The sequence below is a fragment of the Echiichthys vipera genome, assembly GCF_963691815.1.
Source record: "Echiichthys vipera genome assembly, chromosome: 19".
NCBI lineage: Eukaryota > Metazoa > Chordata > Actinopteri > Perciformes > Trachinidae > Echiichthys > Echiichthys vipera.
The window spans coordinates 15,057,382-15,084,422 of NC_139844.1; the positions used below are offsets into that span (position 1 = coordinate 15,057,382).

The following is a 27,041-nucleotide window of genomic DNA, read 5'->3' on the forward strand; positions in this document are numbered from 1 at the left end:
CAGACTTTGCAGGCTGGAGGAGTGAAGGGGCCGTTAAAAGCAGTGGAAGTTGTCCTTAAATCAAGCCTCAAAGGGGCATCGCTCAGAGGAGGGGGCTCTGATATTGAATAGGACAGAGGGAGGTGGGAAGAGAGGTTCTTTTAGTGGCAGGGCAAGAATCCCACCTACCCCATGGTGAATGCAGGTGGGGGATGGAGTGGTGGGGGTGTATGTGTCCATTCTTCCTGTGCGACCTGGGGGGGGGCTGGGCTTTGAGGAGGAATGGAAGGAGAGGTATGATGAGAGGAGAGGAGAGGAGGGGAGGGGAGGGAATGGACACGCCAATTAGCATCTGAAAGGTGGAGGCTTGTATTGATGAGTTGAATTGAGCTTTGTGACCCCCCCACCACCACACACACACACACACACACACACACACACACACACACACACACACACACACACACACACACACACACACACACACACACACACACACACACACACACACACACACACACACACACACACACACACACACACACACACACACACACACACACACACACACACACACAAAAACGATGTGCTTTGTTGCAGCTGGAAAGGATGTGGCTCTTGTACAGCCTCATCTAACCGTTGTTGTTTTTTTTTATTTCTTTCCTCTCTTCAGTTACAATGGCGGTATCTGTGTGGATGGAGTCAACTGGTTTCGGTGCGAGTGCGCTCCCGGTTTCGCCGGACCAGACTGCAGAATCAGTGAGTAATGACACGAGGTCACGTCACAAATATACAAAACCTCCATCTAAAACATTTAAAATCAAGAACCTGAACCTGAATCTACATTCAGAAGACCTTAACACAGCCATAGCAACATAGTATGATTAAGAGGATGGATAGGTGGAGCGAGGAAAGACCGAAAGGAAAAGACGGGGATAAGAAGGAGATGGACACATTGACACCTATATGTAAGACCGGGTAGCCTCCCTCTCCCTTTTTCTCTGTCCTTTTAACGCATCAGAGGTCAGAGGTCGTCCCTCCTCCATTCACACACAGGCACACAAACACACACGGAAGACAAATTACCCAGTGACCCTGAAATTCTTCTTCTTTGCTCTTTTGTTTTGGCCGGATAGCGTTCACCTTTTCTGTCAGGCTTGAATTTGAGAATTCTCATCCAGACTGTGTTCATGTGGAATCAGGGTGACAATAGCCGGGGTTCAGTGATTTTGATGGGAAGGCACAATTGATGTGTTGTTCAAAGAGCTGCTTAAATAGATGGGTTCAAACATGCACAATTTAGACATTAATGATATGAAATATGATTTTAAAATGTAAAGTACTTGGTTTTATCCAATAATTGGCTTTTTATTTAACCCCCCCCCCAAGAGGTTATGAAATGATTGACAGAATTGGTAACAAGAGGAAAAAACATTACTACCATTTAAAATTGTAGTTTTTCTGTCAAAATTGTGAAGTAAATATTTACAAATGTTTCATGTCTTATTCAACTTTGGTAAGATGTTAATTTTACCAGTGACTGATAGCAAACTGTCTTGACGTCGCTGACATTTTTAAAGGGAGTCCTCAATGGAGGATGCTCAGCCCCCTTTTAACCTCCTCTGTCAGAATATAAACTGCACCACAAAAGTCAAATGGTTTGCAAGCATTTCTGAGGCGGGGGTTGATGGTGCAAAATGTTGTTGCATAAACTATTGTTACTTATTATCTTTTTAGTGACCAAGCTAACCAGCTGAATGTAAGTTAGCAAGCTTGTGAAAGTAAACAGAACATATAGAAAGAGGCCCAGAGAGCTATTGTGACTGACTAGTGCTAGCATGGTCCAACCAGCTAGCATGTTAGCGGTTTGCTTGCCAACTGCAGGAGATAACAGACAAGCCGTACGTATTTCATAGTTTTTGAAAACATTGTGGTGCAGGGCCTTTACTTGGCTATAAAAGGTCTTTAGCTAAAACTGTTAGCATCCACGGCCTTGTGTCCAACTTAAGTGTGATGTTTCTCTTCCCTTCACAGACATAAACGAGTGCCAGTCTTCACCCTGTGCCTATGGTGCCACCTGTGTGGATGAGATCAACGGCTTCCGCTGCATCTGTCCGCTCGGTAGAACCGGAGCCCGATGCCAAGAGTGTAAATGCATCTCTATTCTCTGCTCATTCAAGTCACATCCTGTAGTTTATGTAATCAAACTTTAATTACATTGATTCACTCGTTGCTGTAGACCTACAGTAGTTCAACATGTCTCTGTTTGTCTGTAGTTATAGGTGTTGGGAAGACTTGCCACTACGGTGGGCTGCAGTTTCCCCATGGCAGCCGCTGGGTGGAAGAGTGCAACAGCTGCCATTGCATCAATGGCAAAGTGGACTGTACAAAGGTAACATGGCCTATCTTAAAGACAGTCCCAGTAAATATCCAATACTCCCTTTATAAACAACACAAACAACAGCAAGGGAAAAACAACAACCAGTAATAGCGCAGACAGAGAAGCCCCAGTTACTGTTACCATAGGGTTCAAACAAACACAATCTGGCTGAGTTGTAATGAACAGTCTGAAAGGTTGCTTGGATTAGTTGTTGGTGCCGTAATATGTCCATTACCTTTTGGTTGTTGTTTATTTCACTACATGTAAAAACTAAGCTAAAATAATTCAGACAATGCATTATTGTGTAACACATGTCAGCTAAACACTAAACACGATCATTCACGTTAGAAACATGTTCAATTAGGATGTGACTAAATGAGATCAGAACTTAAACAAGAACTTTACTATAAGAGCACTCGTAGAGCACAGACCTCCTCCAAGGCATTCCCTATCTACAGTGTTAATGCTGAGTGAATTCTCCCAGACCGGATCCTGTGAATTCCAATTATTCAAACACCGCATGAATGCAGCGCGGATGCCCTATCTTGTAATGTTAATGGTAAAGTGGAAAAGAATTTGTGTATCCGCCCCGGGATTCAAATTCCACAGAAAATAGTAACTATTTGATAATCGATCAATCTTTGGGTCATATTTTAAGAAAAATACTAAACATTTGATAGTTTTGCTGCTGTTCAACTGTGACCTTTTATAGACAAAATAATCAATCAATTGAGAAAATAGGCCAAAATATTAATCAATAAATGAAAAAGAATTGGGTTATTTCCAGCTCTAAATGAGATGATGACTAACGTTTGTTGGGTGACACGGTAATGCCAATATAAATGTTTTGAGAGACTACATGTGGGTGAATATTCTGACTCTATGACACCAGGTGCTGTGTGGTCGTCGTCCCTGTCTGCTCCAGTCTTCAGGCCAGGATCAGAGAGGGCAGTCCTGCCCGACTGGACGCGAGTGTCAGGAGCACAGCTACCTCATGTGCTTCTCCCCCCCTTGCCATCAGTGGGGGGTTTGTTCCATGGCTGGACCCTCATCTCCACAAGCAACCACCAAGTGCCAGCCAAACACCGGGCATTTGGACAACAGCTGTGGCCACGTAACACTTGTTTTCAACAGAGACAAAGTACCACCAGTGAGTCATCTCTTCACATATCATTTTTCCCGTTGGCAGTCGTGCAGTCACATTTTCAAGTAGTGTTTTTTTTTTTTATTATTGCTGATGAGTATGTGTGTATGTGCGTGCATATGTAGGGAACAACAGTGGAGAACATCTGCTATGAGCTGAGGTATCTTCCTGACACCCGAAGTTTGGCAAAAGACCATGCTCTTCTCCTCCTGTGTGACCTCTCCCATTCGAATCAGGATGCTGTAGAGGTGGCTATAGTAAGTGAAGCATCCAAGTTTATGCGTTATCTTATTATTCGCTCAGCACACTGTCCACTACTTTGTTCAGTGTTATTAAAACTGCCCCATTTCAGCTGAGAAATACATTTGTGTTGGAGGTCATTAGTACTTATATCCAGTTTGGCTCGCACAGTTTGAGTTGGTCAACTACTTGTGTTTCTCGTTGGCCAACCCTGTTGTATTCAATCAGAATTGGTTGCCTTAAGTTGAGGTCAAAGTGACACATGTTGTCATTAAAGGCTAAGCAAAGTTTAAGGTATATATTGAACATTTTGAAAAATGCAATGCCAGTGTTTGCTGCCTGACTGTTTGGCTGTTTAGACTCTGAAGACTATTGTTTTATTTAATTCCATTTTATTCTTATTTAACTATGTATATATACGTTCTATGTATGTGTAGCATGAAAAGGCTACATTTCATTGTGCAACCAGGTGTTGTAAAATTACACTCTCACCCTTGTTCCCAGCTGTTATGTCTCATTTCTGCCCTGTTCTCAGTCTTTCCAGCCAGAGGATCTACCAGACCACAGTCTGATCCAGGAGGCAGCCAGCGCCATAGTGGGCACCTTAGCAAAGCGGCACAACAGCACCGTAATGCTGGCAGTCATTGAGGTCAAAGTGGAAACACAGGTCATGCCCCCTTCAGTGGGTAAGTAATAATTAACAAAGGTGTCCTACAAGGGTTTGTCGTGGCTCCTATTGAGTTCCTGATTAGTGACTTCTCACTACTTCTACTGATTTCTATTCCTTGTTCTCAATTTCCTCCCTTGAACATCTTGATTTCTACAGATTACCTGGTGCCTCTACTGTGTGTGGTCTTCTGCTTGCTCTGCCTCTTTTGCATCATCGTATGTGTTTGGTGGACGCGTAAACGGAGAAAAGAGCGCGAGAGGAGCGCACGATCATCCGCTGACGACAACGTTAACAACCAGTGGCAGCCGCTTCGGCTCGTCGTGGGACGTCAGCAGCAGCAGCAGCTGAAAGAAAGCAACAAGGACGCGGAGCAGGAACGCAAAAAGCTCATGGGCCCCTCCTGTCGGACGTGTGAGGAGGGGGAGGAGGTGGAGGAGGAGACGGAAGGCGAGCTTGAGCTTGAGGAGGAGTGTGGTGGAGCAGAGGCGGGAAAGCAGTCAGTTTATATGTACTCTAAGACTGCAGTGCAGTCCAGCGGGGGAGTGATCTGTACCATGCACAGCTCCAGTTCACCCCTCAAAGCGCCCCATCGGACCCCAGGCTACAGCCCCAAAGACAACCGCTGGAAAAATGTCAGTGCCGCCTTGACCGGTCGAAAAGACCTCAGAGACCATTGTGTATAAGAAATTTAAACAAAAGACTCGCAATATGTAAAGCGAGAGAAGCTGCAAGGCAGCGACTATTCTTATTTTTGGAATACTTTTGGGAAGAAAAAAGGCTTTGTGTTTTAATAAGCCGTTCTTTGCTTTGTTTTCATGTTTTTTCATGTCACTGTCACCTGAAATGATTTTTGCTTCAGGAGAATAGAGCACAGTGAACATCCTTTTTTTGCTTCTGTTCACTTATTTTTCTTCAATTATGTACAGAAAGAGCTGAAATGTAACAATTTTTCAGGAGGCAAAAGAAGCTCTCTGCATTTTTGTTTTTGTTTTTGGAACTATACCATTTAAGAAACGAATCATCGAAAAGGAGAAGAAATACAACCTGTATAAAGATTTTCTTTGTTGGTTTACAGATGATTATGATTTTGTTAAATTGTCAGCGGGCTCCTGTTCAGTGTCTGGAGGGGTAGATACACATTAAAGGGACAATAAAGGAAGGGTTTGGAGGGAAATGGACTGTTGCAGCCACAGTAACAGAGTAACAGTCTCTTTTCCGGCTTTGCCCACTGATCCACCTGTGGCCGTCATGCGCCAGCCTTACCAAAACACTTGGCCTGGAGGGGAGAGGGGATAGAAACCCCAGTGCCTACTATGTGGCCTTCCATTTTTTTCTCCTGTCTCTCAGTTGTCTTGGCTGAAAGCTCCGTTTGAAGACTTTTTGCAGTATTTGAGTTGGTAGCAAGTGCCTTTCTAAGAGCCGCGTGGAGGCTCCAAGTCGCGCTGCCCAGTTTGACCTCCTTGTTCTCAAATCTCAAAGGGATATAAGTGTACATCTAGAGAGTTCAATTTCACAGCAACGCCATTCAAGGTATTTGATCAAAACAGAAATGAATACTCTGTACATATGTGTAAATACTAAAGGAGTCGCTGTGTATATTTGAAATAAGTAACTTAAAGACAAGTCACACATTTTTATTATTATTATTATTGTTATTATTATTATTATTATGATTAATATTATTTTTTATTTTTTTTACAATGCCATTCCTTTTATTTATGCCAGTCGAAATGGGCACGTTTTATAACACTTCATATCAAGAGTCCCACAGTTAAAAAAAAAAACCTTTACAATGAGGTACCACCTATGAAGGAATTTCTGAAGGGTTTATAAATGGTCGGTCATGAGGACGCATTTATTTATTTATTTTATTTTTTTGTTACCACATATCACATCAACAGTTGCGGCTATGTCTATTTCTCTTGGCTACACGTGGTCCAACAATACAACATCTGGTCTCAATCGTCAGCTCCCCTTTGCACTGTAGTTCTTCTACCAGCATGACAAAATGAACCTATAGGTCTTAGTCAACAGATGGATACTTTTTAGATGCAAATAAATGATTTTGCACTTAATTTTCCCTATTGAAGGAAACCTGTATTAGTATAAGCAACATGTATAAATGATTAATCAGTGTGCTTAGTATTTCAAAACAGATTTTTAACATTGTCATATTTAAAGGGGAGATCAAAAATGTATTAGATATGGCATAAAACTGCAGACTGTATAGACAGAAAGTTGTATTTATGGACACTCCTCAATCGGTGACGTTGCAGTAGGTCTTTTGACTGACAGCTATTGTGACATCACAAATAGGGACGTGTCCAGAATTGATTTCCTGCCCGTTGCAAGCCGAGCAGTTGTACTTCTACATCATTCGATCCAGTTGTTACCCTTTGGACTCTAGTTAATTGATACTCTCTGTTAGAGGAGTTTTGGTTGTTTCATCAGGATTTTGTTAAAAAGAAAATTCAGCGGTAGCTTTTTGCAGGCAGTGCTGCAAAGCTGCCAACATTATAGCCTTAAAAAGTTCTCAAACCGTTTCTAAACCCATCACAAGCCCTTTTGTTTCAGGTGCCTTAATGTAATGAGTAATGCATTATTTGTGTATCAATGGTCATCTTTTTATGTTGTTGGTTTGTTTTCACTGTTAAAGAAAGTAACTCTTTAAAACATTGTGTGTTGTATAGTGGCGTGTTTTATTCGCCTGAGTAAAGTGCTCTCCTTGTCTCGCTTCGCTGTCATGGAGATTTCTGGAATAAAACACTTGATGGAGGATTTAAAATGAGAAAAGAAAAAAAAACAATCCGCCATGACTCTTTTGAGGGTCATGAATGTGGATGTCAGTAGGTCAAATGTGGACATCATGCATTAGCTTCATGTTTGGTTTAAAGGCTTTAATGAAGGGAACAATATTTGCAGTTGCAGATGTTTTTGCTACCATGCAGATGTGTGCGCGTGTGTGTGTGAGTGTGTTGTTTTTTTTAAGTTACCAACTCAATTCAAAATGACCCCTTTTTTCATATCATGTCATTGTCTCAAAACGGCAGCGTATTCTCTGTAAATGGGACTCAGCAAAATAAAGAATTAAAGATGCATCACTGCTGGTGTTAAAAGCTGAATATGCATATTGTATACATTTTATTCTACAGGGCACATAAGTTAATTTTATTCAAAGGTTTCCATTCTTTTAGTGGATGTTTCATTGTTCTAAATAATCATCCCAGTTATTTATTAAAGCCATTTTGTTCAAGTTGAAGTTTAAGGTCTTTATTCTTATTTTGTGCTCAGCAATGACAGTCGTGAAAACCCCAGGAACCCTCCAACAACACTCATTAAATATCTATACAAAATAAATCAGGAATAAAAAATATATCATATATGTGTGTATATATATATATTTATATATATTCAGTTGTCATGGTACTGTAGGTGTCCAAAGTCTTTGGGGGCTTTCATGGATGTTTAAAAAGTGAGCTTGACGTTTTATTTTTGACTGACTTTTGCCAAGCGAGCAACCAGCTTTTGGTTGCCAAAACTGAAAATAGGATTTAATTTTTAAGCACCTAATATTTTGAGTAATTAAAGGGATAGTTTGGCTGTTTGAAGTTTAGTTGTATGAGGTACTGAGGTGCCAGTTTGGGGAAGCCTACAGGAGTCCTGACACAGAAGTTAACTGATGTTAATCAGTATTTTTATACTAAAATTGATCAAATGACTGTCAGTTTGCTCACAGTGAAGAACCTATTAAAACCTGAATCTATAGCTGTAAATAGTGTTTTAGTGTCTTTGAGTTCATTCTTTTATAATTAGAAAAAGAAGTGTACATTTTATTTATACAGCTCTTTTCATGATACTTAAAGATATTTTACAGAAGTTAGTATAAGTCAACCCGTAACTGTTTGCCACTCACACAAGAATAACAATCCTCTGGAACTCTGCAGTCCTTGCCCTTGGCCTCGTCTGTGGGCTGAGGACAGCCTGGATCAATTGATCCAATAATCTCGCCAGCCTCTCCGCCATCCTGCCATCACTCTCCACTCTCGCTCCCACCACACCATCTCCTGTTCTGGGCCGATCCGGTCTCCGCCAATAGGAGACTGGCGTGATCATCCTGGCCACATAAAGATGTGAATGTTTCATGAGTAATGTTATGATGCCGGGCCGAGTGGTGGTGTGGGTGGGACACTTTTTTTTCTCCTGGCTCCCATGGGTGCCCCTGGCTGGCGCTAATAGGACCTTCCCTTGCCGGAAAGGCCGGATCGACTTACTCAGCTTTGTGGAAGTGATGGAGAGGAAGAGAGTTTATAATGTTATAATAATATACGGATGACTGTACATTTAACACAGGTTTGGTCGTGTATTCAGAGCATTATTTGATTCTAGAAAGGGACATTACCTACTTGGATATAAGGATATTGTGGTTGTTTCTGCAGAAATACTTAATGTTTGAATTTCTTTTTGGTGCTTTATTTGAATAATATGTAGGTGCCAACTTTCACTTAGGATTGAAGCCCCATCCCTGACTATTTACAGTGATAAATGTCCAGAAATTATTGATCTGTTCTCAACATGGGATTTAAATGGTCAGATCATCACACCACCAAATCTAAAGTGGAAATCTTACTTATGCTTCTCCTAATTCTCATGATCTATTCTTTATTCTCATATACAATAGGGCCAACATGTGTATTGGGCTGTTTTTTCATGATTAAGTAGTAAAAAAAAAACTTAAAATACTACTACACCAATTTAGTGTTGCACCCCTAACATTGATGGACTCACGGTGCACGGTAAAAAAGGAAAACTAGCTTGCCAAAAACCTGCTACATAAATTACCCACAATGCAACTCAGCCAACAATGAATAATTACAACAATTAACAGTATCCGCATGATATTTAATGTGGACAATTATCATGCCACATTTTGGTTTTGAAGTTGTTTTAACTCCTCTTTTATGTCTCATCATTAATCATAAAGCACTTTAGCTTGGTACAAGGTAGATTTGTGATGCCAAGTTGTCTCTGTCAGCATCAGTGATCCCAGACTGCATCAGTAAAATGACACCAGTTTCCAAAAGTGTCTGCTCACAGCAGCCAAGGACATCTCTGTACGCTGCATTTGTAAACATGTAGTAGTACTACTACACTGGGCTCAAAATGGCTGTTTCACAAGCAGAGGAAATAGACAGACAATATACAGAGGAGAGGCCTGCTTCTTTTATTTCATTTTGTTAAAGCAGGCAAGGTTGCAGAGTCTCCTCTGTACACGCTGCAGGCTGCAGCACACTGACTAACTGTGAGATGGTATTTTGTGTGTGCTCCTGCTCTGTACATCTGTTGATGTGGGTCTTTGGGACCATCTGACAGTGGAAGCAGCTGGGTGACAGGATTTTAGGCTAAGCCCTCTGTCCCTTTAAACACACACACACACACACACACACACACACACACACACACACACTAATACACCAAGTATGGGACATCAAGTTGGCACGTGCTGGTGGGCAGTAGGCTGCAGCTGGCACTGTGGGCTGACTGAGGTGGAGGAACAAGTCACAGTGATTTGACTGTGTGTGTGTGTGTGTGTGTGTGGTTGTGTGTGTGTGTGTGTGTGTGTGTGTGTGTGTGTGTGTGTGTGTGTGTGTGTGTGTGTGTGTGTGTGTGTGTGTGTGTGTGTGTGTGTGTGTGTGTGTGTGTGGAGGTCTGCCTTGCGCTGCAGTAACCCTCACACATACCCTCTGCACCAGGAGGTGGTGGGTGCGGGGGCATCGGTTTGGCAGAGGGGAGGAGGGGGAGTGCAACCATGAGTATAACTGGGAGTCTTACAGCGCCATAGCAGCTTTTCTGGGACAACTGTTCAGTGTGTGTGTGTGTATGATTGTGTGTCTAAACAGAAGAATGTGTTTTGAGGAAAACTTCAATGATTTGCAGAGCAGTTACACTATGAGAAGTAACTGGATACAGAAAAGTATACTGTACTTAAATATGAACTGACAGAAAAGGGTAGCGAGTCCCCTATAATAATTAGGATAATCAAAATTTGAAAGAGAAATGTGTTATATATACAGTTGCAGGTAACTGTACAGCTGTGGAAAATGTACCATACAGGTGTCATCATGTTTAAAGGAAATATGTGTAGGGCATCAACTAACAATTCACAATTATTGATCAATCCGTGGATTACTTCCTCAATTAACTGATCTCTCTCTATATATATGTGTATGAATAGCAAGCAAATAGTGCGGCAAACCCCACTTTCTAAAAACCCATGCTATTATGTCTTTAGTTATCTTGTTTTGTTCGGGGTCCAAAACTCAGTTTACCATCTCAGAAAAGCAGAAATAATACATTTCTAAGGAAAGAAATGGTGAACACTTGTCATTTTTGCTTTAAAAAGTATGTAAATGATTAATTGATTATCAAAATGGTTGCAGATTAGTTTTTTGTTGATCAGCGAATCAGTTAATAGTTCTAGCTGTAAGGGACAATGTAAAAAAAGGCTGCCCATGCATTGGTGTTGTTTGTATCATCAATACAAATCTTGCTTTATTTTCTGTCTTTTGGGGTTTTGGGTTACTTAACAATGTCAATATTTGAATACCATATTGAATGAATGCAGTTCATTCTACTTCTGGTTGTATGAGACCTTAAAATTTGACCATAAACATCAAAATCATCCATTGTTTTAGAGTAATTATACCAAAGGATCACAATTAATCTGAAATATTGATGTTAAAATGCTTCAAATGCTAAATTCTAACCATAATGGCCCATTTATTTTGCTTCCCTGCTGTAGAACAGGAAGATCACAACGATGGAAGTAATTTAAAACACACAGGGCAGAAAGAAAGGTCAAAGGTCAGAAGAGGGTAAACAAACTGTGAATTTGCATCAACTTTCCTACCTCAGCTACAGTGGGAGCCTCTTTCCACACATACACACTCGTGCACACATATCCATGCGGTGACATGATGCCATGCGTGTGCACTTATTGGCTGGTGAGAATCTGGCCTTTAGCTGGTGGGGGGAGAACAAAGCATGGCCTCACATATCCTGAATATAAATAATACACACACATATAGCCTCTGTTTACATGAACAGACAGATGGAAAGATTGTGTGCTTGACACTGCGCTTGTCTGAGATTTCATCATGCAGTTTTCCTTCCTATGTTTCCATCCACATATTCCATGCATGTCTGTTTGTGCACGCTCAAGTGACTGTGCAGGGCAACCCAACACCCTGCACAGTGAAATGCAAGGTCAATCTGCACCTCTCCCAGCAGGAGTGATATCAGAGAGTGTAAAACACCCTCAGGAGCCACTCTGAAGCAAGTTACTGTATGTACAGTACGAGCAAATAAAAAGCTACTGAATAAGAGCAGTTAGAAAGCTGCCCTCATGTTCTCTGTGTTCTCACACAATTGTTAACCCAATATCTCCAATTTCTGCTGGCACTAACATCTGTGTTTCTGCTAACAATTAAGAACATATAATACAATAGTAAAGTATTATCCAATGTATGATACATGTAAAGACAATTTTGTCAAGTGTAATGTATATATTTATTTATTAAATCTGGAAAGGGTCTCACTAAGAGTAAAATGATCTGTTACAGGTGTGTCCTAACTCATGGGCAAGATTAAATATTTCCATTTTTTGCTTCTTTATACTTCTACTCCACGATTTTTGGGAAGCCAATATTGTACTTTTTACTGCAATTAATTTATTTGACATCAGTAGCCTAAGCCTGCTTTGCAGATTCAGACACGAATACAAGATATAAATCAACTAATTCATTGATGATGTGTTATCTATACCTTTTTAATGGAATTACATTGCTAGGAAACAGCCTCAGTCCTTGTTAACTTCCTGTCAGATTATCATTCTCATACACGCAACAGGAAATAAACTAGGGCATTTAGAATGTTTATGTTAACAACTATGAAAAGGTAAAGTTAAAAAAAAAAACTCTAACCCTAAATTAAGTACTCTTCTCCACTGGCTACAGCATAAATCTAACGCACCCTTTTAAAGATGGCGGTAAATTTAACCCGTTCTTCAAAACCCCGCCCACTCCTCAGTTTAGCTTGTTAGCACCTTTCCTGAACTTTTATCTGCTGTCAAGACTTCCCAAAGGAATTTACCTCTGCTGCTCTCCAACAAATGTCAGTACATGCTAATATGCATATTGTAAGTCTGGGCTTGATTGGTATTATTATTATTATTATTATCATTATCATCATCAGTGAGTTAACGTTTGTAACTATAAGCTAACAAAGCTGCTGACTGGTAACGTTCATCTTTGTGTCTTGTCTTCTCTTGAAAGTACTTTTGGTGCGTGTGGGCACTATTGCATTAGTATTGCTTGTGAAATAATCTCTTTAACTGCTGAGTTTAATCATTCTTTTGGTTGTGGTTTGACATGGTTCATTATGGGTCTTTCATGCTCATGATTTAATTACAGTGTTGCAAAATATGGTTACTGAGCAGCTGAAGTGATAGATTTACTGTGCCAGGTGGCAGTAGATGTACTCTTAGTACAACCGTTATAATGTAATTAGAAATTTAAATTCCAGTTAAAGTAGTAGGGCTGTAACTAACGGTTGCCAAAAGATTTTTTTTAAATTAAATATATTAAATAAAATCATAAATATATTATAAAACAAATATAAAATTATATTAAAAAAAGAAAAGACAGAATAAAACAAAAAATAAAACAAGCTCAAAAAGCCAATGTTGCCAATCCCAGTTTCTCAAAGTCCAAGGTAAATGTCTTGTTTTGCCAATCCAAAACCCAAAGATACCCCCCTTTTTTAATATGATGTAAAAAAAAACAAACACGAAAAGCAGGACACCTCCATATATGAGAGGTTGAAACAGCATTTTCTACCACCTTTGCATGAAAAATTACTTTAATGATTAATTAATTATCAAAATAGTAGGCGACTATTTTTCCTCATGCAGGATGATCTATTCCAAAAATGATATTGTGTTTTTAGGGGCAGCAGTAGCTCAGTCCATAGGTGACTCAGCTGGGAACCGGAGCGTTGCTCGTTCGAGTCCCTGTGATGACCATGAATGGAGTGTGGCTGGAGAGGTGCCAGTTCATCTCCTGGGCACTGCCAAGGTGCTGTTGAGCAAGGCACCGAACCCCCAACTGCTCAGGGCCTCGATCCACTGGCAGCCCCCTCGCTCTAACATCTCTCCATTAATTTAATGTATATAGGTCCTGTCTGTGCATGTGTGTGTATATCGGGCCTGTGTTTGTGTAACATGAATAATAATAGAGTGAAAAAATTGAATTTCCCGTTGCGGGATTAATAAGTAATTCTTCTTCTTCTTTACTTTGTTTTGAGCCAAATGTCCAAGTGAGTATGGGACCTCCTTGAGATGTGCCACCTTTTCCACATTTTTTGGAATATGCACATTAGATACACATTTTTAGCCCTCCATTGAGAATCCCATTGTTAAAGCGCAACCATCTCTTTACAATATATAAATTATATCATTGGATTCTAACTATGGATGCATTAATGTGTAATGTTGCTACTTTACATATGATCTAATTTTTGTTTTTGAAAAAAAAGGAATAATCGGAAAAATGATTACAAGATGGGACATGTTTTGGCGCAGGTGTGCGCACTCCGAGTGTCCTTCGGGTTTCAAGTTGGCACCACTCCTGCGTGACTCAGCCGTGACTCCCTTGGTCCACAAATGGGTAAGGCCATAATGAATGTAATATCACACATTCCATGGTTAGTTTGGGCATGTCCCAGAAATATGTTGCCTTGAGCCACGTCAAGTGGTAAGACGATGTGTTTGAACAATAATGCTGAAGAGAAAGTGATTGAGAACATTAAACTTACTGAAACTCTCTCCTGTATCCCTGGCATTTCCAACTTTTTACATTTACTGAGCTTTTATACAACTAAATAGATGGAATGAAAATAAAAAAAAGTTTGTACCTTTTTCTTAACATAAGTACTTTAATGCAGTCACTGAGTTGTCTGTAATTCTTATTTTATTAGAGCAAAGTCAACATGTTGGGGCTTGATGCCTTGCTCAAGGATATTTTATTGTTAAAGGGGAATTCTTGAACTCCCTGCATTCCCTTTACGTCTCCTTACAGTTCACTCCTTTTTACTGTTCAGGTCATCAGTGCAGGCAGGGCCATGAGTGAAAGCGGGGCTTCAACTAACGATTATTTGCTCAGCTGACTGATAAATAGCTGAATATAGTTGAGATTAGGGCTGTTGGTAGAGAAAAGTCATTTAAATGTTACATTTGACTTGAAGAAATTATACATTTTCACCACTTTCTGACATTTTATAGACAAAACAATTGGATTTAAACCCAAAAAACATAACGTTGGTGAAGCAGAAACAAGGGAATGTTTGGCATTTTTTGATGATTTCAACAATGAATAAATTATAAAATTGTTGACAGTTAACTATCACTTAATGTGCCAATTAATAGACAACTTATTTCAGCTCTAAATTAAATTGTCTGTGATCATTATATATTTGTTAAATATCATAAATATATCAGCCACAGTTATGAAAAGTTATGGAAATGCTCTTTATCTTTCATGATAGAAGACACAGAAAGTATTAAATACTCTGACTATACTCTTAATTTACTCTCTAATAGTTTGAAATAATCAGTAAGACCAATTTGGGAACTGTTCTGAAATGAAAGCAGAAAAATCTTAAGGTCCTAATTTCAGAAAGCAACGCAGTCAGTGTGATCTGCGAGTTAACTGTGGAGGTCTTTTAAACGTTTCTCCTCTCTGTGCTGTGGTGATGAACAGTGGTGAAAGTGACACTCTCCAGAAGGAAAAAAAATCAATTCATCAGAAACTCATTCAATGCTTTAATCAATTCTCTCGACTTGACACTTGACAGATGCGACCTTAGATATCTGATCAGAGGTCATTGCCATCTGTGCTCAATCAATTCAATTACAAAGCCTCAGTTAAAGGATAATTGAAAGTTATAGTGGGAAAGATAATTGATTGTGTTCTTAAAGACCAATAATCCATTTTAACCATCAAGACTCAAGAATTATGGGTCCAAGTTACATTTGGTTGCAGCTATTCCATATATGTATTCTGGACCCACCAGAGAATCATGGATGCTCAGCAGTTAGACTATAACATGTATAAGAGTACATTATTGGTGTCGGTAGAAAATCCCTAAATCAAGGTCGTGTGAGGTCATGCTAGGACTCGGCATTGGCATTGGGCGATAAGGGCACAGCTGGGAATAGCGAGTGTCTGGATGTTTCGCTTGGCACGGTGCCCGATGTGACAGCTGACTTAATAAGGAAGGCCTTTTATCCTGCAGACGAACATGTGGCCGATGCTGCAGCAGCCTTTCTACCAGACAAACGGTTTCTCTGCTGCTGAGGACCAGGGGGGAGGGGATGTGATCTGCTCTGAGCCCACCTTCCCTGAAAGATCATTGCAACAGTAAAACAGACCTAACCTTTTTATTTATAGAATTGATCTGTTGGTTAATTCAACTAAATTAATAAATGACACAAAGCTTGGCAGACACTGTGTGCGTGATTAGGGCTGCCCCCGACCAAGGACTTTTATTGTCGACCAGTAATCGTCATTTAGAGTGATTAGTCAACTAATCGACGCATATACAACCAAACCAAATTTAAAAGCCTCCAGTCTTTTAGGCCAGCCGCCAGTCACATAGATTTTCACTTAATTTTGACAAGACACGGCTCTAAAAAAAAATATTTTCCTGCGATCAATGGACTAATGAAACTTTGGTGGACCGGCATATTTTCACATCGTTCTTTGTGAATTAAGTTAAGCTAGTGATTGTTGGATCAGTAGAAATACTCACTAAGATAGTTTTGGTGAGTTTCATTTTGTTTCTGTCCACCCTAGGGTATTTTTAGTGATCTTTTATATGTACTAGTCCAGTAATATTACAACAAGCTAACTACAGTTTATATTAACAGTTGCAACTGTAGAACAACGACCTGAGAGCCAGATGATCGCTGAGACAAAGTCAAATGACAACCGATCTAGTAGACTTTGAGCCTGATTCTAAAAAGAGCTTGAATCTAGACTAATACAGTATCCGTCTGGCTTAGAGTAGCTTTAATTTTAAACTTAAAAAAATAAATAAAACAATAAATAGAACAACAGTAAAAATACCAATCATTTGACCCTCGATCTCAAAAATTGGGTTTTGTCTCACAACCAGTCCAAAAATAAAAATAAATTACTGTGAATTAAAAGTGAAAAGCAGCTTTTCCTTATGTTGAAGAAACTGGAGACAGATATAACGGTGGTTTCCTTTAAGTAAGGATGAACTAATCACTTTGGTTAGAAATGTCAGCTATAGTTAGCAGCAAGACAACCCCAAACAATGGCAAGTTTTGCCCAAAGCAAGTCAAGTGGGTTTTTTTCTCTTTTGACCCCCTTATAGGACTAACCCTCACCCTTAACCTAATTTATGTCTAATTCACATCCTTATTATAACCCATAACCTGAGTCCTAATCATAAACAAGCTAATTGAACATGTGAGGACTGACAAAATGTCCTTACTCAGGAGGATTTTCTGCATCTTCCTATTATTATGAGGACATGCACACATGCACGAACATCCACCAGAGTCAAGTGAGTTATCCACTCACCCTGCTCCCCCCTTCCTCCCCCGTCTGTCTGACTGAGTTCCTGTTCCCATCTACTTAGAGAGCCCAGCCACTGGAGATACAGAGAGGAGAAAAACCAAGTCTTTCTTACAACATTAAAGGCAGGCAGCCTTGTCACAGCGTGGCCGTGTGTGCTACCTTGTTTGATAGGGAAATTGGATCTAGACTTGAGAGAGGAGTGTAATGCAGTTAAAGGCATCATGAAAAGCCAGCTGTAACAGGATTTCATCCTCTATGGAGCCCCAACTGACTGCTGCCGTGAGGCAACTCATTAGGGAAAATCCAACTGTGTGTGTGTGCGTGTGTGTGTGTGTGTGTGTGTGTGTGTGTGTGTGTGTGTGTGTGTGTGTGTGTGTGTGTGTGTGTGTGTGTGTGTGTGTGTGTGTGTGTGTGTGTGTGTGTGTGTGCGTGCGTGCGTTCGTGCGAATGTAGGAGGTTACACATTCTCCACAGCGTCAGTTGGTGAATCTGTCGTGCAGTAAAACCACTTTGTATCTGGCAGAGGGTCATAACAAATGTTTAGTCATGCTGCAGAGGAAACTGATATAGCTGTGCCTTAAAGAAATTGATTGATAGATAGATATATCAAGAAAATAATCAACAGATTAATCAATAATGAAAGTAATCATTAGTTGCAGCCCTATTTCTTTGTCATATGTGCAAGCAATGTGAATCAATCAAATTGGGCTTTGGGAAATTGCAATGGTCATTTTTTCACTGTTTTCTCAATGTTACCTCAGTCAGAGAGCGTGAGCACATTTTTCAGGTCAAGGTTCGTGAGAAGAGACAGAAAAGGAGGCAAACCGCCCCACATACGGGTTCTGAGCTAAACAGACGGCATAGCAAATACGAAGGCTCTTTTACTGTTTGAATTGTGAAAACTAAATCACAAATCATAGCATTTTTTTGCATTTTACTCTGCTGATTGACCCAATTAAAATGGGCCTGTGACCCATTTTGTTCTCTGACCCTAGTTTTAGGAAAGGCTGCTTTAGATAGAAACATAGACCATAAATAGAAATTCTACCTCTGTTCTTTAGAAGAGTAAATTGTGTATTTCTACCTGTCTTTGTTTTTAAGCGATTACTGTTTTTGGGTGCCAAGGTGACTGTAAGTATGTGTGTTCGGTGCAGAACAATTTTAATAGCTTATTGCCAAGGTCAGCGCCTTAGCTGTGCTATGTGTGGAATGAGTGAAGGCCTTTACTTGCAGTGCCTTCAACCGACTCCAGAGAGTCGCGCTCATTGTGTGGCAGCCTGGGGGGAACAAAGACATTTCCACAGGAGGAACTTTGGGTTCCTGTCGATAAGGAGGGCAGCGTTGTGAGTCCGGGCCGTGTTTATATGCTTGTGTACAGTGGGGATCGACGGAACAGCAGAGGCTTGCACTTTCCAGACAACAAGTGGTGGCTGTATAAATAGTCACCCTTGGAGTAACTTCAAAGGGAGAAAATTCCACCCGATGATCACAATATTCCCAGCCTGACTGAAGTGTGTGTGTGTGTGTGTGTGTGTGTGTGTGTGTGTGTGTGTCTGTGTGTCTGTGTGTCTGTGTGTGTGTGTGTGTGTGTGTGTGTGTGTGTGCAGGGGTTTAGGGTATAGATTTTCACCACCAGATGATATTCAGAAATGTCAATGTGGTGTCGATGTGATGGACCAAATGTTGGCCAGTTGTTTTTAAAGCAAAGTTTTTAAGTGTGTTTTCTCCTTTTATCCGCTCCATCAAATGCCTTACATTTACTTTTACCTAATTCATCATCCACTGGATTAGCTGTTAGCTTGTGACAACATTAACTCTTGATCTTCTAACTATGTTGTATCCAAGCTCTCTGATTACATTCACACGCTGTCTGCTTCCTTTCCTGCCCACTTATCAGCAGCTAATTGCCATTAATGCTGAGGAGACAAAGTTGCATCTGAACAGTTCATTCACTTATCCCAGCGTTGAGACACAGGCTTTCATGTCCCATATTCCCACGGTTGGCTTCGGGACTTTCCAAACTCTGCAGTTAAGCTGAAGATGGCACATTGTCAGAGTATCTACATTAGCATTGGCTTCACAAGCAAAACCTGAAAATCACTGCATTCTTTGCTGTCTTTGCACACATGGACGAAGCCGACTTTGTGTAGTCTCCGACTCTGATGAGCTATTTTGTATTTAGCATGGCTCAAAAAGCTGATGTTGTGTGTGACATTTAGGGGTCTCCTGTCAGATGACTGCATGTGTTTTAAAATAATCAAGCAAGACTCAAGTCTCTAAGAATAAGCCACGATTGTACTATTAGTCCTGATTAGCAGGTCAAATTCATGTTCTACGGTTTACTCATTCACTCATCTGACAACAGAAAGATGCATCAATGACGGCAACCGGATTGTGTGATCTGATCCATTGACTCATAAAATAAGCCCTCACAGACTGCCCATCAGTAAGATGAGGAGATTAAACTATGTTTTATTGTTTTGATAATTCAGAGTTTCTAAAACAAAAAAATGTTTGAAATTTTAGTGACAATATGGACTTAAACATAAACCACAGAGATCAAATTCGCCACCAAACCTCAGACCAAACGAGTGCTGCAGGAGTCGTAAAACCCGGAAATGGGTTAGCATTTTTGCGCTTTCAGTTAATTCGTCTTGAAGTTTTTAAAAAATGTATTCTTGGTTAGATGCCTGAAAATATATTCTATGCTTAACACAAGCTCAAAGAGATTTTCACATTTTGTTCTACGAAATACTTTACATGAGTAATAAAATAACCCCACTGAATTTTGAAGCTTTTAAGTATCTTAAACAGGCCGTTGCTAGCAAGTAGCTAAATGACATGCTAAACACACAACATCAATTAGAAGCTGTCGGTGGTAACACTGAAGACTTACAACTGTGGTGCAGTTTGTTTATAGCCTAAAGTTAGCTTTTTACTTCTGGCGGTTGCATTTATTTAAATAAATACAGTAAATCATGATTTTTCCAAATGAAAGCTATACTATAATTTGCACTTACTCTGAAGAGTGGTGTGTGCCATGCATTCATTTTGTTATTTGGTCCATGTAAAAAAGCTCAAAAAGCAGCATGTGAGGAGAAATTGACTGGGCTTCAGTGACACCAAACCCACATCCGACACCTGATAAGGAGTTTGCACACCAGCAGGCACGGAGCCAAAGATACGCCGTGGCGGCACATTCACGATGAAGGCTGAGAGTGCTGAGAGGTGAGAAGCATGTGTGGAAAGGGGAACGGCTGATGTCTTCACATTAGGCCTTTCAGAGGTTTTCTATGTGTGTCAAGCATCTATGATTGTCTGTTCAAATACACTTTTTATAATGTAAATCGACTGCTGTTCAAGTCTTTCTGTGACCTACTTTCTCAATGTTTTACTCATTTTTAATGTTTTAAATTGTGATCATCATTATCATTTGGATGCTAATAAACTTGCTGGGGAAAAGACATACTACTGTGGAAGTGAAATCACATCAAGCTTAATACTTAGTGCTGAGGCCACGGTTGCATCCTCAGTAAATCCTGTGCTGATAGTTTTATAGTGTTACCAATACGCTTTCCTTCAGTGGCTGTTTTGACCCTTGCTTATTGATTTTCTCCACAGAAGGAGTCAATGCCGAGATGAGCACTACTGCTGCAGCAAGGAGGGTCAGTAGGTTTACACTGAAAGGAGGGAGGGAAGGATTTCTACTACACACATACACACACACACACACACACACACACACACACACAGGAGAAAAGAAAGAGAGGAGGAGGCAAGAAGGAAGGTTTCTCTCTCATGGTGAGCTTGTGTATTTTTAAACAGCGGCTTGGGATAACATTTTAACATATGAGGATATTGTGATTTTGGATGCAGTGAAGAAATGATTATAATCAAATGTAGAGATTTACTGTAATCTATATGTCTGTTTTGTCATATCTCCTTGAAAAAATGCAGATTATTCAATTAAACATCTTGGCAATTGGATTCCCATGATCAGGTGGTGAAATTACACACCCACACTAGATTAGTTACTTTTCGTTAAAGGAAAATGACTGCGTAAACTAAAAGAAGCCTAAGGCATTTTAGCCTGTTTAAGTGCTCAGCAAACACCAGAAAATACAGTGGTCCATGATATAAAAACACATACAGTCAAATAAAGAAGACTAGATCATATTTAAACGATAACAGTTGGTGGAAAAGACCTGATAAAGGTGTAATGACCAAATCGTTTGAATAAAGCAGTTATAAATAATCATATAGGGGCGGCATCGTGGTGCAGTGGATTGAATGTTCACTCCCACACTCCGAAGACATGCATCTTAGGTTTAATGTTGACTCTGAATTGCCCATTGGTGTGAATGGTTGCCTGTCTCTAATGCCTCGTTTCCACTGAGCAGTCCGGTCCAATTCTGTTTGTTACACGTTATAACAGTTTTTTTTCGTGTTTCCATTGTCAAAAGTTGCTGTTACTTCACTTGGATGTTTGACCATCACTGTAGTTTGACACCAGAAGGCTGTTTCCACATTCATCTGCTGATGAGAGAAAGTTAACCTTAGATCTCAGTTTAACACGTTTACTTGCAAAAGTGCACATACACTGACTTTTTAGTGAAGTAGGAGACATCTGGTGTCCAGCAATTGTGGGGATCTTTAAGTAAACTAACAGGCGCGAAGTTTACGCTTGCTTTAAGATCGTCAGATGGTGAATAAGCACAATAGTACGACACTATTGCAATAGAGTCGACACTCCCTGTGATATACACCAGCATGACTAGCAGGCAATTTATTTGACAGCTCCCAACATGTAATGCTTTGAACTGGACGAGTGGATGACTAGGATAATATCTATATGATGTAATAATGACTCAGGAGTGGAGCGGGTTGGCGTTTTTGATTCCTAGTTTCAGGCCACATGTCAGTGTCACAGAGCCAGATGATAAACCCTGAATTGCTCCTGATGACCAAAAAGATATTTTTCTGCGGTATCATTGAAAACATTTTTTTAAACAAGAACTTTACAGTGCAACAGATGCCGCTTTGTATTTGTGCTCTCTTTCACATCTAGTTTTGACCAGTGTACACCTTTACTGTCCTGCTCAGAGCAGATGAAGGCGGGGAGTCGGTACTACTCCTGCTACTCATCAGGCAGAAGTGGAGGCTGATGTGTAGATATAACACTAATGCGAGGATGGAGAGCAAGAGCACTGTCAACATACAGCCATGGTACTGACGGAAGTGTGAGTGCATGTGTGTAAGGAGGCATTAGATATCATGTACAGTACAAGCATGTGTTGAAACTACACATGCTTGTACTGACCCCTGCTGTTGGGAGATGATCCATACAACTTTCCTCTACACATCTTTTTTTTTTTTAAGTAAGAGAGTTGTTTTGGCTCGACAGAAACTTCTGGAGGAAATTGCTCTTCAATATATAATTCATCTGTTTTTCTGAATATTTAATGTTCACCACTTTGTGTGTTGTAGAATGTAACCAAACACATTTACTGAAGTTAACTTAAATATTGTTACTTTTTATTTCACTTCTTTCATTTGACAGCTGTAGTTAAATTGCAAATTGAGTTTTTTAGAGTTTTTTTATGAAGTATTTAAATGTAACCCTGTTTTGACGCAAATGCTGTTTACATGCTTATGCACAGTAGTACTAATAATCCAGTATCTTTTCTGACAATAACCAACCACTGTAACCATAGCTGCATAATGAATACTTTACTTGTACTTTAAGTATATTTCGTTGATAATTCTTCTGTATTTTTTAGTGGGATATGGAACATAGGATTTTTACTTGTAATGGGAGTCTTTTCACATTTAGTACGTTTTTAAATTGCATACTGTAGACATAATTACACTGAAAATGGAAAGGCCATTTCACTGCATGTTTCCACCTTTGTTTGTTTGTGTGTGTGCACGTGCGTGTGCGTCTTTGGAGTTTCTTAATCATTACCAGTGCCCATGCAATAAGCACAACAAACCGCCTAATTAATGGAGCGTCCAACATTCCTGGCTTTTATACTGCGACACAAAGGAAGCCTTTTAGTGGCTCAGCAATAAATCAGTGGCTGCAGTCAGTCAGCGACACTTCATCACAATGTAACAGTGATGTTTCTGTACTGGCCACAGCCACGGTGGCGACTCAACAATCACACATTTTTAACCTGTGTACCGCTTTTTTAGGTATTGTTGCATCAACCATGAAATCAAGCATGAAGAGAGGTTAACCATTAACCAGCAGTAAGGTTAGCAGCAAACAATTGGAAAGTTTTCCAGTTGTCTCTTCACCGAACAGTCATGTAAAAGGATGTAACAGTGTCTGTTTTAAATTAATACTTGGTCTATATGATTCATTTTAAACAAGACAAGACATGAGTGTGATTTTTTTTTTTTTAATCTTTATTTTGTTTCCTGAGCAAAATAAACATTGATTAGGTTTCACTAAACGTGTGCACCTGCAGTTTAAGCCTCAGAGGGATATAAAGTGCACTCCGACACATGCATCTACTCACAGCAGGCCGATCTTTGTGCCAAACGTGTAATCACACTGAGTGCAGGGTGTAATCGTACTGGGCAGGTGGTAAAAGCAGCAGATCAAACGGGTCAGAGCAGGAAATCTTCTTTTTCAGCTGGTCAAGTGCAGAAAGTGTGATAAAGAAAGAAATCCAGAGGAAATATTTCAATTGATCCAAACCAGTTGGTAGGTTTGCAATATTTAAATGAAAAAGTGCTCTCAAATGCATCAGAACAAACATCAGAGCTCCATTTGGTATAAAAAATAATATATATTTTAATGCAATAATTGATTTCAAGGTAAAATGATGAATTGGGGAAAGTAATTGCCATCTATTTTAAAAAATGTATTATAGTTTCAACCTTTTTTTCATACAAAAATGTCAAACATCAACCGGTTTCTGCTTCTCAAATATGAATATTTGCTGTTTCTCTATTTTGAATAATTGTAAAGGATGTAATTATCTGAGTGTTTGTCGGGAAAAAAACAAGACAATTGAAAAAGTCACCTTGGCCCATGGAAAATGATAACAGGCTTTCCCCCCCTATTTTAGAGACAAAATTATTAATTAAGAACATAAACAAAACGACAACAAACAAAACACTTTGTGAGAAGATTTCTGAAATTGTTATTCTGAAACCACAGTATGCTCCTGCAATGAAATCTGGCTGTTTGCATCCATAATACTACTTTATTTTTATAGCACCTTTTATAAATACACTGCAGTTTAAAGAATCAAACAGTAACAAACACACAGTTTAATGATATACTGTATAGTCTATAATTACAAACAGACCAGTATTCATGTCACTAACAAGAGCCAAAGAATCTAAATTAGGTCACAATCAAAACCACCAAAAACAGGTGCTGGTTCATGTAATAAAAATGAAATTGATAGAAGTTCATTTCAGGATTGACTGATTGTATGTCTTAAAAATAAAACCCTTTGACTGGTTATCTCAGAGTAAGTGATAAAGTGATGAATCCCTATATGAGAGTATTGTTGAGAGCAGCAGCAGATGTGAGGAGAGAGAGCATCCAGAGAGGGGGAGGAAGAGGAGTGTGGGTGTCTGGTGACAGAGAACTGTCTTTTCCATCAGCCTCATTAGTTAAGTATGTTGTCAGGGATCCCATTAGTGTTTTTACAGTTCACTGAACTCCTCCCTTTGTATCAACATCTAGTGCGTGCGTGTGCATGTGTGTGCGCCTTGTCAGACAATATAGATGTCTGTTTACCACATCTCCAAATCAACCATTGCAGTTTGTAACTTACGATAATGGTTGTATTATAATAGTGGATGTGTATATAACAGTGGCTGTATAATGATCAGACAATGTAAGAAGACATTTAGTGTAAGTGAGGAAACCCACCACTAGGGTGCACTCTCATTCTACATGAAATGTTTTGGCTCAAGGACAAATGTCCCAAGCTTACCAGCTATGCAGGATACAATTTTAGCATGGGACTGGGCCAGTAAATCCAAAATTTAAAGGAAGTGAAACAAATGCATGTTCAAAACATTAATGACCATTATGTTTTCTGTGACAGAAAGACAGGCTACGTACCAGGACTCATACTTATGATAAGGCATATATTTATTTGTTACTCTGAATTATAATTTAAACACCCAAAACTTAACGGACATTAAGGTATTATCCATAATACGTCTAATTCAGTGAAACTAGGCAAGGAGAACAGGTGCTTATCAGACCACAATTTTCAGAGTTTTATGGTTATTAACATTCGTGTAAAAACTTTATTGAGAAGAATCGAACACGGGTTAAAATCTGTCATTATGATATAATTGCAACAATGACTCTTATTCATGAAGCACCTACAGCAGCAGATAAACAGAAATGTCATGAAGAATAAGTCTGTGTCTGAACGGTCCACATCATGGAAAATAAGGCATCATTGACTTTGTAATTCTTAGTGCTTATTTTGAGGTTATTATGTGGGTATAAATGCATTGGAGGGTTTTAGTTGCTCTTTTGTTCTGCTTTGCTCCCTTAACAGAGAGATGCTTTGACTAAGCTGCTTGTTTACCATGCACAAAATAGTTTCAGCTGTCCGGCCTGCAATTCTTTTATATTTATTCCCTCTGTATCACTGCTATCACAGCATTGTTTTCACAGCATGCAGAGCAAGCTGTGAAAAACCCACTGTACACTACTGTACCTGCTCACTGTACACTAGCTGCTCAGCACTGAACAACAGACAGACAGACAGACAGAGTTAATCACTACCTGGTGAACATAGTAGAACATTTAGAAGCTAAAGGACCAGATATTTCCCTCTCTCTGTAGAGTCCAAAAAAGGAGCTAAAATAGAGTAAACATTGCGTTTACATTTGCCAGGTTTTTGCCATTTGCAGCTTGTGTCTGCTGCCTGCAAGTGGCCAAAAAAATCAGTGTTTGCAGGTTTAAGTCGGGGGTGATTTGTGCAGCTGACAGCATAGTGACACTTTTTCATCACTCCCTTATATCTGCAACTCCCCTTCTGTCTCCTCTATATTCCTCTATATATGTAAACATTACCCCGCGGAGCTCTATTTTAGAAATAAAATCCCCAAATCAGTTGAAGCGCTTTTTAAAGGAACTTCACCCTGCCAGCTCCTGAGTTCAAATTGTGTGTAACAAGCCCATGTCTGAACAGTGAATGAATCATGCTCATTATCTGAAGAATTCACAGTGAGTGCGTGGGCGTGTTGATGACGTTTTGAAGGGTTGTTAAGAAGGGCGATTTAAACAAAGATGGTAACGAAAATGTCTATCTGGAGAGACTGAGATTCGGGAACGTCTGTCATTAAAGGCTGACGTTTAAGTTGTCAGCCAAATTCCAGGAATGGCAAGAGACTCGGCTGTTTATGACCAAATGACCAACCAGCTCCGTCGCTGTGGTGTAACCTCTGTCATGCACTGCCACCTGCAGTCTCCACGCAGGCGCCACCCCTCGCCTAAACCAAACTCTATCTATAGTATCTCTGGTAGCTTGGAACATATTTGGCATGTGTCAAGGACATGAACATAAGGATGATGTAAGATAATGTCTGTATCTAAAGCTGCTGATTTGTTTTGTAGATTGACCCGAGTATGCAACAGACTAAAATGTGGCCAGTAGGCTTTTAATCTGTCGAGGAGCTACAACTCATGAAACTAATTAAAATCATCTTGAGACTCGTACTCCTACTCAGTATAAGTCTCGACTGCATGATTCATCTGCAAAGTGAAACTCGACCAAACCATTAAATGGCTTTTAGCTTCACAGAGAGGAAAGACAATCACTTGACTTTTATGGAATCCCCTGGACATCTTGTGTTATAGAAATAAATGATTGGTGACTCAGCTGAACCTGATTTGAACTAACATGATTTTGGAATAAATAACAAACTGTTTTTGAATTCTTTCATTAGAAAATAATTGAATATGATGGACAGATG

The 27,041-nt window shown here is 39.7% G+C and overlaps 1 protein-coding gene across 2 annotated transcripts in view; it reads left to right on the forward strand.

Moving 5' to 3' along the window:
• Positions 1-7,565, forward strand: part of jag2b (jagged canonical Notch ligand 2b) — a 49,972-nt gene extending 42,407 nt beyond the window's left edge. For both annotated transcript variants that reach the window (XM_083934338.1, XM_083934339.1), the window contains 7 exons: positions 653-738; positions 2,014-2,127; positions 2,256-2,371; positions 3,252-3,509; positions 3,629-3,760; positions 4,279-4,429; positions 4,570-7,565. In XM_083934338.1, the coding sequence (XP_083790464.1) occupies positions 653-738; positions 2,014-2,127; positions 2,256-2,371; positions 3,252-3,509; positions 3,629-3,760; positions 4,279-4,429; positions 4,570-5,096 (1,384 nt within the window). In that variant the 3' untranslated portion in view covers positions 5,097-7,565. The remainder of the gene's footprint in view (positions 1-652; positions 739-2,013; positions 2,128-2,255; positions 2,372-3,251; positions 3,510-3,628; positions 3,761-4,278; positions 4,430-4,569) is intronic.
• The last annotated feature ends 19,476 nt before the right edge of the window (positions 7,566-27,041 follow it).